Genomic DNA, 15,985 nt, shown 5'->3' on the forward strand with positions numbered 1-15,985 from the left:
CTTAAATTGTGGCATTTTTCAATACTTCCTGGTAATCACAAAGCCAGTATGCAAATTATTTTTAGAAAAACAAAAAAAAAAGCTAAGGGTCTCATTTGTTTATGCAAGAAATAATATTTCATGTATTTTTTTTAATCGTGCTTGCATATTCATTTGTGGGTTTCTGGAGCCCCATCGATATTATGCCCCAAGTCCTGGAATACCCCATTATTATTGTATGATATATATAATAAATATGTGAATACATTCATGAATAAATTATCTTTTGCTTAGAATTTCAGGATCGACAACCACGGATTATTAGTTCGACAGAAACGCGAAGGTAAGTAATGAATTTAGCGCATATTACTCCAGGGCACATATGATCAAGACTGGAGTTTAAAACATTAGTCTTTATGATTTAGGGCCTTAGTTTATTAATGCTCTCTGTATACCCCAGACCTTGTTTTTGGGTTTTCAGCACGGCCACCCATAGGTTTTCTCCTACACTGCTCAGAGGTGAAATTTCCAGTACTATGGAGCTCACCTTACGTTGTCTCCTACACTGCTCAGGGGTGGGATTTCCAGCACTAAGAACCACCCCTAGGTTTTCTCCTGAACTCCTCTGACATTGAATTTCCAACATTAAGGACCATGACCTAGATTTTCTCCGGTACTGCTCAGGGGTTGAGCTTTCAGTGATTAAGATCACCCCATAGATTTTCTACTGCACTGCTCAGGGGTGGGGTTTCCATTACTAAGGATCAACTCATAGATTTTCTCCTGCATTGCTCAGGGGTGGGGTTTCCATCACTAATGGTCACCCCATAGATAATGTCCTGCACTGCAGGGGGTGTGGTTTCCATCACTAATGATCACCCCATAGATTTTTTTCCTGTACTGCTTAGGGGAGGAGTTTCCATCACTATTGATCACCCCAAAGATTTTTTCCTGCATTGCTCAAGGGTGTGGTTTCCATCACTAATGATCTCTCCATAGGTTATCTCCTGCACTTCTTGAGGTGTAGTTTCCATCACCAATGATCACGTCATATATTTTCTCCTGCACTGCTCATGGGTGGAGTTTCCATCACCAATGATCACCTCATATATTTTCTCCTGCACTGCTCATGGGTGGTGTTTCCATCACCAATGATCACCTCATATATTTTCTCCTGCACTGCTCATGGGTGAAGTTTCCATCACCAATGATCACCTCATAGATTTTCTCCTGCACTGCTCATGGGTGCTGTTTCCATCACCAATGATCACCTCATAGATTTTTTCCTGCACTGCTCATGGGTGGAGTTTCCATCACCAATGATCACCTCATATATTTTCTCCTGCACTGCTCATGGGTGGAGTTTCCATCACCAATGATCACCTCATAGATTTTCTCCTGCACTGCTCATGGGTGGTGTTTCCAGTACTAAAGTTCACCCCTAGGTTTCTACCTGCACTGCTCAGGGATAGCGTTTCCAGCATTAAATATAACCCCTCAGTTTACCAATGGTTTTTAGTCCAGAATTTGACTTAACTTTATGTTGCATTTATTGTGTCCTGAATGTAAACTATTTGTGTTCTTACAGCCGCTGCAACAAATTATGAAGTTGACATTGAAATAAGTTATCCAGATGCCAGCATGGCAATAAGCATTACAGATTTCCTGACGGCCAAAATAAGCACTTTAAATCTGGGGAGCAATACTAATTTATCAAGTATTGATATTGCACCAGGTGAGTCCCATCAATGCTCAGGTGAATGTGAGTTTGTGAACAATTCCTTGTATTTACACACATCCCCAAGATCACTCCTAAACGTCGCGTTCCAATATTTCAGTAGTGGTAAGCAGAAATGTCTCCAGTGCTCGAATTACTACAATGTGTAAGCGCCGGCAAAAAAATCAGCTTGTATAACTAAGAGAGGATAGTCTAGACTACTGTAGATACAACTGCAACAAACCCTCCACCCTCAGACAGATTAGCTCTGTACACCCATATTTGCTAAAAGTCTCGTGAGCCAAGAAAGGGGGTGGGGTGTGCATAAACCACTCTACCTCCCTTTTTGGCTTGGGTTATGGGACTACCAACAGTCTCCATATTGCCGGGAAAATCCCATAACGCAATCCCACAAGGTATACAAACTTGGCCAAAAGTGTCCAACTTAAGAACATTGGTAAGTGTAAATAATTACCGTAGTTTGGTGCAACTCTTGATTTGAGCCAAAAAAAACAAACGACATTCAGGGCCAGCAGCATCAATGACAACTAGGCTAAAACTTGGAACATCTGCCGTTCATTGTGCATACCCTTCCATATATAATGTGGATATCAGCTTTTTTTATACAGCCAGGATCGAAGCCAATCTGGAACAGTTTAACCTCTTGGATGCTGCTGTAAATTGTGACCGTAGCATCTAAGCGGTCTGAAGTGGGTGAAGGTTTCTCCTAAAGTTACAATTGATCCCTTATGACTGCATGGTGCCGCTGGCAACCTCATGGCAATGGGGTGGATCTAATAAAAGACCCCGTGTTTGCCATGTTTATGAAGCCGATCCTGTGGTTGGGCTTCATATAAAAAAGGTAATTTTACAATACACTCCAGTGTTACAGTATTGTAGCGTATTATATAAGTCATCAATCGATCAAGATCCCTAGAGGGACCAATAAAAAAAATGTAAAAAAAATATATATATTTTTTTAATCATAGAAAAGTTTAAATCGCTACACTTTTTCCAGGAGAAAAATAACATCTAAAAAATAATAAAAAAGCATAATTAGTATTTCAGTATGAGTACCTATCCAAATGAAAAAAAAAAATACTATAGCATTTATCCCATATAGTATACAGTGAAATACAAAAAAAAAAACGAAATGGCAGAATTCACTTTGGTTTCTCAAAAAGAGACTAAAAACAGATCAGACAGATATATGGATCCCAAAATAGTAATTATTAAACCTTACAGATTTAAAGAACAAATAAAGATTTCAGAAAAAAAATCAAGAAAAAATCTATAGCAAAGAGGAGCTCACTAGGACTCTGCCTCCTTAAGTCCGCATAAACCTGCGGCTGGCCCTGGCCATAGTTACGGCATTCTACCTTGTACATGTGACTTTTTTCTCTTTTTCTATTTTTCAGGCTGCAATCTGAGTGGATCATTAGCTACGTGCAGCTGCAACAAGGGGTACGACTGTGTTGGGACTCTGGGAGCATGTACAGATACTGAGTGCATATGTCTCACCACACTTCCCCTTCAGAGATACTGCATACGTAAGGCAAACATCACATCAGTAATTTATCATTTATTTTACCGGCTCCGCACATTTCTACTGGCTAAGAGATAACCGTCACAAGCAGTGTCCTGGAGTGAGGTTCTTTATATAATAAGGAATCAATGCAAATTAAAGTTATGAAAGTGTCTAAACTAGACTAAGGGGGATCCGTGACCAAACTCCGTGTTACTTTGCTTCTATAACTATTTTTTATATATATATATGTTTGCAGTATATTGTTAAGGAGCCGTTGACAGTAATTGTATGAGGTCAAAATAGCTTTTTTTACACTTTTGATAGACAGGAAAGACCCTTCATCTCACAGCAGTACAAATACATCAGCTCTACAGTGTAAGGACCCCAATATGGCCGATATCATGGACATGGGAGTGAGAGGTGCACATGATTGACAAAGTTGTTGAGTGGAGTTAGGCCTAAAGGTCAACGCTGACGGTGTTCTGATAATGACTTCTGTCTTCGGAGATCCTCATTGTTAACATAACTCCCAGGTAGCAAAATAAAAAAGCAGGATGCACTCACCAATCTTCAAAGTAGCAAATTTTATTGAGTCTTCACAATTAAAACTTCATGGCCGGGGGAGAAGAAAAGGAACTTGTGCGAGCAGGGGAGACGACGGCCGTTTAGCGCGGTCCTTGCGCTTCAACGGGTCTGCATACCCGTTACTTTGAAGATTGGTGAGTGCATCCTGCTTTTTTCTTTTGCTACCTGGGACACATATGTTATTTCATGCTTTTGCACCCGATATCTTTTTTGCCATGGCTGTTGCTGACATGATATAGCTTTCTAGTACCGGCTTTCCTGAAGATTATGGATTTAGTTGGGGCAGTGCCGTCCATATGCTATTTTCTCTCTTTTATTCGTTAACATAACTCCTCTGACACCAAATGATACAACAGGGGTTCTACCTTCCTAGGATTGTAACGTCACATACTGGGACAAACATCTTAGTCCAAAAATTCTGAATTTTTGTCCTACTGACTCAGTGTCTAACATCTGGCCCATCGCCCCCAGTGTATAACATACGGCACCATTGCTCCTGATGTATGTTATCCGGACCCCTCTTCTGCTGGTGTGTAACATCCATCCCCTTGTCCCCAGTTATAACAAATGGCACCACTACTCCTGATGCATATTATCCGGACCCCTCTCCCGCTGGTGTATACCATCCAGCCTCTCGTCCCCAGTGTATAACATACGGCACCATTGCTCCTGATGTATTTTATCCAGACTCCTCTTCCTCTGGTGTACAGTATAACATTGAGCCCCTAGTCCCCAGTGTATAACATACGGCACCATTGCTCCTGATGTATATTATCCAGACAACTCTTCTCCTGGTGTATAACATCCGACCCCTCGACAACGGGGTATAACATCCGGTTGGCCCCTAGCCCCTGAGGTAAAACACCTGGACCTATAACCCCTCATGTGTATAACATCTGGCCCCATATCCCCCCAGTGTATAACATCTGACTCCATAGCACCCCAGTGTATAAAATCTGTCCCCACAGCACCCCTGTATATAACATATGCCCCATAGCCCCCCAGTGTATAACATCTGGCCCCATAGCCCCCTATATATAACATATGGCCCCATAGCCTCCCAGTGTATAACATTGGGCCCCATTGCCCCCAGTGTGTAACAACTGTCCCATCGGCCCATCACCCCAGTGTATAACCTCCGGCCCCCCAACATGCCGTCTGTCTTTACCAAAGTGACAGAATGGCTGGTGGTAAAGAGCTCACCAGTAAAAGGAGCGACCGGTGTGACAAGTCTGTTCCTGGCATTTCTTCCTATCTTTTCCCCATCACCTGTGAGAGATATAATTGAGAAGTGGAAGCTGGGGCCTTCATGGCCGGGCAACTACATGCAGCCTTATATCACCAAGCACAATGTTGAGCCTCAGATGGAGTGGTGTAAAGCCGCCACTGCTGGACTCTGGAGGAAACATGTTTTGTGAAGTCTGGGTTTGATGACTCCAGGAGAACATTACCTTCTGTCTGCATTGTGCTCACTGTACAATTTGGTGGAGGAAGATTAATGCTATGGGCTTGCTATCAGTGCTCGGGCTTAGTTCCAGTGATGGACATCTTAAAGCTTTAGTGCAAGATATTTTGGACAATTGTAGATTTCATCTTTGTAAGAATAGTTTGGGAAAAACCCTTTTCTGTTCCCCATCACTGTGCTCAGTGGTCAAGGTCTATCTATGAAGGCATGGTTAGGGACCTTTAGCGTGTAAGAACATGATCCACCACGCAGAGCACGGACCTCAATCCCATCTAACACCTATAGCATGAACTAGAACAGAGACATTGAGCCTGGCCTTTCTCCAACATCAGTGTTTGACCTTATCTCTTCCTCCAGAAAATACAATAATTGTGCCCAGTGCACTAAGTCCATACAGACATAGTTTGAGAAGTTTGGTAGACGAACTTGACCGTCCACACACGCAGTCCAGACGTCAACCGCCATCCAACACCCCTGGGATGAACTAGGTTGGAGATTGTGAACCCAGCCTCTCCCCAACATCAGGGTCTAACCTCACAAATGCTCTTCTGGATGAAGGGGCAAAAACTTCCACAGGCATCTCAAAGAACATTACCAGAAGAATTGAAGATATTATTGCTCCATATTAAAGGGAATCTCTCACCCCTAAATTTGCCTATAAGCTAAGGCCACCGGCATCAGGGGCTTATCTACAGCATTCTGTTATGCTGTAGATAAGCCCCCAATGTAACCTGAAAGATGAGGAATAAAGGTTATATTTTACTCACCCAGGGGAGGTCCCGGTTCGGTTTGGGTCCAATGGGTGTCGCGGTCCGGTCCGGGGCCTCCCATCTTCATACGATTACCTCTTCTTTTCTTTCTGCCGTGGCTCCGGCGCAGGTGTACATTGTCTGCCCTGCTGAGGGCAGAGCAAAGTACTACAGTGCGCAGGCGCCGGGAAAGGTCAGATTCCCTTTAATGTCTATGGATGTAGAATGCAAGGTCAAAAAAGCTCTAGGTGTAATGTGGAGGGGGCAGATACTTTTCTCCATATATTGCATTTTAAAGAGGATGCCCACTTATAAAATATTTTACTAGCTCTTTCAGCAGTACAGGTCAGGCTCGGTAATGCAAGTTTACCAGCCTTCTAAAATTATACTACAGGTCCTTCTCAAAAAATTAGCATATAGTGTTAAATTTCATTATTTACCATAATGTAATGATTACAATTAAACTTTCATATATTATAGATTCATTATCCACCAACTGAAATTTGTCAGGTCTTTTATTGTTTTAATACTGATGATTTTGGCATACAACTCCTGATAACCCAAAAAACCTGTCTCAATAAATTAGCATATTTCACCCATCCAATCAAATAAAAGTGTTTTTTAATAACAAACAAAAAAACCATCAAATAATAATGTTCAGTTATGCACTCAATACTTGGTCGGGAATCCTTTGGCAGAAATGACTGCTTCAATGCGGCGTGGCATGGAGGCAATCAGCCTGTGACACTGCTGAGATGTTATGGAGGCCCAGGATGCTTCAATAGCGGCCTTAAGCTCAACCAGAGTGTTGGGTCTTGCGTCTCTCAACTTTCTCTTCACAATATTCCACAGATTCTCTATGGGGTTCAGGTCAGGAGAGTTGGCAGGCCAATTGAGCACAGTAATACCATGGTCAGTAAACCATTTACCAGTAGTTTTGGCACTGTGAGCAGGTGCCAGGTCGTGCTGAAAAAATGAAATCTTCATCACCATAAAGCATTGACCCTGCCCTTGATGAAACACAGTGGACCAACACCAGCAGCTGACATGGCACCCCACACCATCACTGACTGTGGGTACTTGACACTGGACTTCAGGCATTTTGGCATTTCCTTCTCCCCAGTCTTCCTCCAGACTCTGGCACCTTGATTTCCGAATGACATGCAAAATTTGCTTTCATCAGAAAAAAGTACTTGGGACCACTTAGCAACAGTCCAGTGCTGCTTCTCTGTAGCCCAGGTCAGGCGCCTCTGCCGCTGTTTATGGTTCAAAAGTGGCTTTACCTGGGGAATGCGGCACCTGTAGCCCATTTCCTGCACACGCCTGTGCACGGTGGCTCTGGATGTTTCCACACCAGACTCAGTCCACTGCTTCCTCAGGTTCCCCAAGGTCTGGAATCGGTCCTTCTCCACAATCTTCCTCAGGGTCCGGTCTCCTCTTCTCGTTGTACAGCGTTTTCTGCCACATTGTTTCCTTCCAACAGACTTACCATTGAGGTGCCTTGATACAGCACTCTGGGAACAGCCTATTTGTTGAGAAATTTCTTTCTGGGTCTTACCCTCTTGCTTGAGGGTGTCAATGATGGCCTTTTTGACATCTGTCAGGTCGCTAGTCTTACCCATGATGGGGGTTTTGAGTAATGAACCAGGCAGGGAGTTTATAAAAGCCTCAGGTATCTTTTGCATGTGTTTAGAGTTAATTAGTTGATTCAGAAGATTAGGGTAATAGGTCGTTTAGAGAACCTTTTCTTGATATGCTAATTTATTGAGACAGGTTTTTTGGGTTATCAGGAGTTGTATGCCAAAATCATCAGTATTAAAACAATAAAAGACCTGACAAATTTCAGTTGGTGGATAATGAATCTATAATATATGAAAGTTTAATTGTAATCATTACATTATGGTAAATAATGAAATTTAACACTATATGCTAATTTTTTGAGAAGGACCTGTACTCAGCTTCCCATAGGTTTTAAACTCATTGAGGCACTGGTCCTGCTCTGCTCCCATATATTTTGAGGACTGGTTGGCACATAGCGAGGTGAGCAACTAGAGTCATAAACCATCCTGATTTGGTTCACCTTGTTGTAGTGGGATGTCTTTTATGCTTTTTTGATGCAGAAAAAAATATTAAATAAGTGCCCTATGTTTTTTCACACGTGTTACAATCTACAGTAATTTCAGCAAAGAAATGAGCCAGAGTATAAACTGGTGTATGTGCAATGTGTAGGAGCACACTCACACTGTGGCTACTTCACAGACATAATTCAGCAAAAAAATTAGCAAAAAACCTTGCATGTAGATAACATAGGATACTTTTTTGTGTCTAAGTACCCTATGTTATTTACATGTACCATTACTATTTACTTACTTAGGTTTTGTTAGTGAAATGGCCACAGTGTGAACGTGCTCTTACACATTGCATGTATACCAACTTATGTTACAGCTCATTTCTTTGGTTTTGCTGTAGTTTTTTGTACTTTTTTTGGAGCTAGGCATTTCAACTATATAGCTTCACTTGGGCAAGTGTCTGAACAGTTGGGCCTGTGTCCTGCTCTGGCATTATCTAAATTGTTGTCAAACGACACAAGTTTTAATACTAGAGATTAGATAGGTCCATCTCCATTGGGTACACCTTGTCGAGGTTGGGTGGATTTTTTATGTTTTTTTTTTTCAAATTTATGTTACCTAAGTAGCTATGTTATTTAAAAGTACTATTACTATTTACATACAACAGGGTATATGCTCATTTTTATTTTTTTTCTTGGGTTTTATCTACAGTATTTATTTACTAAATCTACAAGAAATAAAATGACCATAAACCCTGTTGTAACTAAATAAGTAAAAAAGCAAAAATGCATTTTAATAACATAGGGTTCTTAGTAACACTGTTTTTCATCAAAAAAAGCATAAAAGCTATCCCACCAACGGCAAAGTGACCCTATTTGGGATGGTCCTACACTGTCTAATATTAAAACCTTACTGTGTGTCAGAATATAATTCAGTGTGTATAAGGGCAGATAAAGGAATGGGTCCTGAACTCTGGACACCTCAGTCTTGGGATGGTTTTTATGATTTTTTTTTAATCAAAAACAATGTTTACTAAGAACCCTTCATTATTTAAATGCACTTTTGCTCTTTTACTTATTTAGTTACAGCAGGGTATATGACCATTTTCTTTCTTGTAGGTTTTGTTTGTTTAAACCCCAATGTGACCATGTGTTGCATGTATACCAACTTAAACTCCAGCTAAATGTTTATGTTTTGTCTTAATAACTTCTTATTCTAGGTTATTTTTGTGTGCTCATGGCCACAGTGTATGTGTGCACCAACACATTATAATTATACTAACCCGTTTGCTGGCTGGTGATTTTTGCTTTTGCTTAGAAAAGACATATAATATAATTTATGACATATTAATGAGGTTGTCCACAACTTTAAAACTTAACTATAATGGACCTAGGGGGTGTGAAAAATAAAACAATTTATACTTTCCTACCAGATCGGGGCCACACTCTCCTCCGCACTCAGTACTGTGTCCCCCAACAATCACCTGGCATCAACATAACGCAGAAGAGAAGCCTGGTTGACATCAAATTTCATATTTTACATTTCTCACATCACTTTGGACCCATTACCTTTACCTTTTAATGTGGTGAATGTAATATTTAACTGGGAAAAGAGTTGTTGTTTTTTTGCAATACTTTACATGCAGATGATAGGCAACCATTGTCAAGACGTACCAGAGCAGCTCCTAGCACTTGAAGAATTCATATCGGGATTCCTGTCACTTGGGCCGAAAAGTTCCACCATGAGATTTAGAACATTTCAGTTTTTTTTCCTTACTTCCAATGAAAAACACAATCCAAAGAAGATACAAACATCTTATCTAATAGTTATGATGCAAGACATCTTTCATTGGAGATCATAAAATTCTTCTCTTCGTTGCCTTTGCAGAAAAACACAACATCACAGTGTCTCCAGACAAACTATTCATTGGAGACACGGCAACAATTACGTGCAGCTTCAGCGATGGATCCAATGTTTCCTGGTACCACAACTCCACGAACATTTCTAATAATGCAAAGTATTCCACTAACTTTACTAAACAAGGACTCGTAACTTTAAGTGAACTGAAGATAAAGAATCTTCTAGATTCTGATAGAGGTGAGTACAACCAACAGCTTATAGATGTCACCACCATTACCTTTTTGGCAAATTTGGTTACGAACTCGATATATGAAAACAAAAATGTGATACCATAGAGCAACAAGTTGGTAAAGCTGTAAAAATCTGAAGTATTGAAATACATGTTGCATTTACATTGTGGTCATACATAGACACATATAAACACCTCCCGACAGAGTATCACAAAGTTGCTAAACTTACGCTTCACATTTCAGTATATGTCTAGTCTAAGTATCTGTATTACCTTGGCACAAAAAAAAAATCCTTCACCAAAAAGCCAGGATTTTCTGCTGAAAAACACAATATGGTAAGTCAAAAAGATGAAACTTCAGAATTCCTCCGCAGATTACATCATATTCCTACTTGCCAACTTTGTCCTCCACAGATTACCTCTTATTCCTACTTGCCAACTTTCTCCTCCGCAGATTACATCTTATTCCTACTTGCCAACTTTCTCCTCCACAGATTACATCTTAATCCTACTTGCCAACTTTCTACTCTGCAGAATACATCTTATTCCTACTTGCCAACTTTCTCCCCCACAGATTGCATCATATTCCTACTTGCCAACTTTGTCCTCCACAGATTACATCTTATTCCTACTTGCCAACTTTCTCCTCCACAGATTACATCTTATTCCTACTTGCCAACTTTCTACTCCGCAGAATACATCTTATTCCTACTTGCCAACTTTCTCCTCCACAGATTACATCTTATTCCTACTTACCAACTTTATCCTCCACAGATTACATCTTATTCCTACTTGCCAACTTTCTCCTCCGCAGATTACATCTTATTCCTACTTGCCAACTTTCTCCTCCGCAGATTACATCTTATTCCCACTTGCCAACTTTCTCCTCCACAGAATACATCTTATTCCTACTTGCCAACTTTCTCCTCTGCAGATTACATCTTATTCCTACTTGCCAACTTTCTCCTCCGCAGAGTACATCTTATTCCTACTTGCCAACTTTCTCCTCCGCAGATTACATCTTAATCCTACTTACCAACTTTCTCCTTCACAGAATACATCTTATTCCTACTTGCCAACTTTCTCCTTCGCAGAATACATCTTATTCCTACTTGCCAACTTTCTCCTCCACAGATTATATCTTATTCCTACTTGCCAACTTTATCCTCTGCAGATTACATATTAATCCTACTTGCCAACTTTCTCCTCCACAGATTGCATCATATTCCTACTTGCCAACTTTGTCCTCCACAGATTACATCTTATTCCTACTTGCCAACTTTCTCCTCCACAGATTACATCTTCCTACTTGCCAACTTTCTACTCTGCAGAATACATCTTATTCCTACTTGCCAACTTTCTCCTCCACAGATTACATCTTATTCCTACTTACCAACTTTCTCCTCCTCAGATTACATCTTATTCCTACTTGCCAACTTTCTCCTCCACAGATTACATCTTATTCCTACTTGCCAACTTTCCCCTCCGCAGATTACATCTTATTCCCACTTGCCAACTTTCTCCTCCACAGAATACATCTTATTCCTATTTGCCAACTTTCTCCTCCGCAAATTACATCTTATTCCTACTTGCCAACTTTCTCCTCCGCAGATTACATCTTATTCCCACTTGCCAACTTTCTCCTCCACAGAATACATCTTATTCCTACTTGCCAACTTTCTCCTTCGCAGAATACATCTTATTCCTACTTGCCAACTTTCTCCTTCGCAGAATACATCTTATTCCTACTTGCCAACTTTCTCCTCCACAGATTATATCTTATTCCTACTTGCCAACTTTATCCTCTGCAGATTACATCTTAATCCTACTTGCCAACTTTCTCCTTCGCAGAATACATCTTAATCCTACTTGCCAACTTTCTCCTCCGCAGAGTACATCTTATTCCTACTTGCCAACTTTATCCTCCGCAGATTACATCTTATTCCCGCTTGCCAACTTTCTCCTCCACAGAATACATCTTTGTTGTGAATTCTGTGGCCAAGCTCCCTCCTGTGGTCGTGAGTGGTACTGCGGCTGGTTCTGTCTATAAGCTTCCTTTGGTGGATGAGAGTGGTACTGCGGCTTCTGAGTTTCCTTCCTCAGGTGATGAGGTTAAGTCGTTAGGTGCTGCTCTATTTAACTCCACCTGGTGCTTTGATCCTGGCCTCCAGTCAATGTTCTAGTATTGGTCTTGCTTCCTCCTGGATCGTTCCTGTGGCCTGTCTATCCTGCATAGCTAAGTTCTGCTTATGTTATTTTTGTTTGCTATATTTTCTGTCCAGCTTGCTATATTGGTTTTCCTTGCTTGCTGGAAGCTCTGAGACGCAGAGGGAGCACCTCCGTACCGTTAGTCGGTGCGGAGGGTCTTTTTGCCCCTCTGCGTGGTTGTTTGTAGGTTTTTGTGTTGACCGCAAAGCTATCTTTCCTATCCTCGGTCTATTCAGTAAGTCGGGCCTCACTTTGCTAAATCTATTTCATCTCTGTGTTTGTATTTCATCTTTACTCACAGTCATTATATGTGGGGGGCTGCCTTTTCCTTTGGGGAATTTCTCTGAGGCAAGGTAGGCTTATTTTTCTATCTTCAGGGCTAGTTAGTTTCTCAGGCTGTGCCGAGTTGCATAGGGAGCGTTAGGCGCAATCCACGGCTACCTCTAGTGTGGTGTGATAGGATTAGGGATTGCGGTCAGCAGAGTTTCCACGTCTCAGAGCTCGTCATATGTTTTTGGTAAATGTCAGGTCACTTTGTGTGCTCTGAACTTCAAGGTCCATTGTGGTACTGAATTACCTGTTCATAACAGTACTGGAGGCCCAAAGTACTAATGCTTCTCAATATAGGGAAAAGAGAAGTTCTGAGACCATTTTTTTTTCTTTGCACTGTGTTCTGTCTTTCTTTTCCCCTTTACATCAGGGTGGTTCAGAACACAGGTGTGGACATGGACATTCAGGGTCTGTCCTCTTTGATGGATAATCTCACTATAAGAGTACAGAACATTCAAGATTTAGTGGTTCAGAATCCTATGTTAGAACCTAAAATTCCTATTCCTGAGTTATTTTCTGGAGATAGAGCTAAGTTTTTGAATTTTAAAAATAACTGTAAACTATTTCTGGCTTTGAAACCCCGCTGCTCTGGTGACCCAGTTCAACAAGTTAAAATCATTATTTCTTTATTACGTGGCGACCCTCAAGACTGGGCATTTTCCCTTGCGCCAGGAGATCCTGCATTATGTAATATTGATGCGTTTTTTCTGGCGCTCGGATTGCTGTACGACGAACCTAATTCAGTGGATCAGGCAGAGAAAAATTTGCTGGCTCTGTGTCAGGGTCAGGATGAGATAGAGATTTATTGTCAGAAGTTTAGAAAGTGGTCCGTGCTCACTCAATGGAATGAATGTGCGCTGGCAGCTATTTTCAGAAAGGGTCTCTCTGAAGCCCTTAAGGATGTCATGGTGGGATTTCCTATGCCTGCTGGTCTGAATGAGTCTATGTCTTTGGCCATTCAGATCAGTCGACGCTTGCGCGAGCGTAAATCTGTGCACCATTTGGCGGTATTATCTGAGCATAAACCTGAGCCTATGCAGTGCGATAGGACTTTAACCAGAGCTGAAAGGCAAGAACACAGACATCAGAATGGGCTGTGTTTCTACTGTGGTGATTCCACTCATGCTATCTCCGATTGTCCTAAGCGCACTAAGCGGTTCGCTAGGCCTGCCACCATTGGTACGGTACAGTCGAAATTTCTTTTGTCCATTACTTTGATCTGCTCTTTGTCTTCCTATTCTGTCATGTCATTTGTGGATTCAGGCGCTGCCCTGAATTTGATGGACTTGGAGTTTGCTAGGCGCTGTGGGTTTGTCTTGGAGCCCTTGCACTGTCCTATTCCATTGAGAGGAATTGATGCTACGCCTTTGGCCAAGAATAAGCCTCAGTATTGGACCCAGCTGACCATGTGCATGGCTCCTGCGCACCAGGAGGATATTCGCTTTCTGGTGTTGCATAATCTGCATGATGTGGTCGTGTTGGGGTTGCCATGGCTACAAGTCCATAACCCAGTATTAGATTGGAAATCTATGTCTGTGTCCAGCTGGGGTTGTCAGGGGGTACATGGTGATGTTCCATTTCTGTCTATCTCATCATCCACCCCTTCTGAGGTCCCAGAGTTCTTGTCTGATTACCGGGATGTATTCGATGAGCCCAAGTCCAATGCCCTACCTCCGCATAGGGATTGTGATTGTGCTATCGATTTGATTCCTGGTAGTAAGTTTCCTAAGGGTCGACTGTTTAATTTATCTGTACCTGAGCACGCAGCTATGCGGAGTTACGTGAAGGAGTCTTTGGAGAAGGGTCATATTCGCCCGTCATCGTCGCCATTGGGAGCGGGGTTCTTTTTTGTGGCCAAGAAGGATGGTTCGCTGAGACCTTGTATTGATTACCGCCTTCTATATAAAATTACGGTCAAATTTCAGTACCCCTTGCCGCTGCTGTCTGATTTGTTTGCTCGGATTAAGGGGGCTAGTTGGTTCACCAAGATAGATCTTCGTGGTGCGTATAATCTGGTGCGTATTAAACGGGGCGATGAATGGAAAACAGCATTTAATACGCCCGAAGGCCATTTTGAGTACCTGGTTATGCCATTCGGACTTTCTAATGCTCCATCAGTGTTTCAGTCCTTTATGCATGACATCTTCCGAGAGTACCTGGATAAATTCCTGATTGTATACTTGGATGATATTTTGGTCTTCTCGGATGATTGGGAGTCTCATGTGAAGCAGGTCAGAATGGTGTTCCAGGTCCTGCGTGCTAATTCTTTGTTTGTGAAGGGGTCAAAGTGTCTCTTTGGTGTTCAGAAGATTTCATTTTTGGGGTTCATTTTTTCTCCTTCTACTATCGAGATGGACCCTGTTAAAGTTCAGGCCATTTATGATTGGACTCAGCCAACATCTCTGAAGAGTCTGCAGAAGTTCCTGGGCTTTGCTAATTTTTATCGTCACTTCATCGCTAATTTTTCTAGCATTGCTAAACCGTTGACTGATTTAACCAAGAAGGGTGCTGATGTGGTCAATTGGTCTTCTGCTGCTGTGGAAGCTTTTCAGGAGTTGAAGCGTCGTTTTTCTTCTGCCCCTGTGTTGTGCCAACCAGATGTTTCGCTTCCGTTCCAGGTCGAGGTTGATGCTTCCGAAATTGGAGCAGGGGCTGTTTTGTCGCAGAGAAGTTCTGATTGCTCGGTGATGAAACCATGCGCCTTCTTTTCCAGGAAATTTTCGCCTGCTGAGCGAAATTATGATGTTGGCAATCGAGAGTTGCTAGCCATGAAGTGGGCATTCGAGGAGTGGCGTCATTGGCTTGAAGGAGCTAAGCATCGCGTGGTGGTCTTGACTGATCACAAAAACTTGACTTATCTCGAGTCTGCCAAACGGTTGAATCCTAGACAGGCTCGTTGGTCGCTGTTTTTCTCCCGTTTTGACTTTGTGGTTTCGTACCTTCCGGGCTCTAAAAATGTGAAGGCGGATGCCCTGTCTAGGAGTTTTGTGCCCGATTCTCCGGGTTTGTCTGAGCCGGCGGGTATTCTCAAAGAGGGGGTAATTTTGTCTGCCATCTCCCCTGATTTGCGGCGGGTGCTGCAAAAATTTCAGGCTAATAGACCTGACCGTTGCCCAGCGGAGAAACTGTTTGTCCCTGATAGGTGGACGAATAAAGTTATCTCTGAGGTTCATTGTTCGGTGTTGGCTGGTCATCCTGGAATCTTTGGTACCAGAGATTTGGTGGCTAGATCCTTTTGGTGGCCGTCTCTGTCGCGGGATGTGCGT

At 42.1% G+C, this 15,985-nt stretch overlaps 1 protein-coding gene across 1 annotated transcript in view; it reads left to right on the forward strand.

Annotated features, from left to right (window-relative positions):
- LOC138638695 (adhesion G protein-coupled receptor F5-like) overlaps window positions 1-15,985 on the forward strand; it is a 141,103-nt gene that overhangs the window by 29,258 nt on the left and 95,860 nt on the right. Inside the window, exons 3-6 of the mRNA XM_069728195.1 lie at window positions 274-322; window positions 1,568-1,714; window positions 3,115-3,246; window positions 9,980-10,189. Of these exons, the coding sequence (XP_069584296.1) occupies window positions 274-322; window positions 1,568-1,714; window positions 3,115-3,246; window positions 9,980-10,189 (538 nt within the window). The remainder of the gene's footprint in view (window positions 1-273; window positions 323-1,567; window positions 1,715-3,114; window positions 3,247-9,979; window positions 10,190-15,985) is intronic.

The sequence above is a fragment of the Ranitomeya imitator genome, chromosome 5 (genome assembly GCF_032444005.1).
Source record: "Ranitomeya imitator isolate aRanImi1 chromosome 5, aRanImi1.pri, whole genome shotgun sequence".
NCBI lineage: Eukaryota > Metazoa > Chordata > Amphibia > Anura > Dendrobatidae > Ranitomeya > Ranitomeya imitator.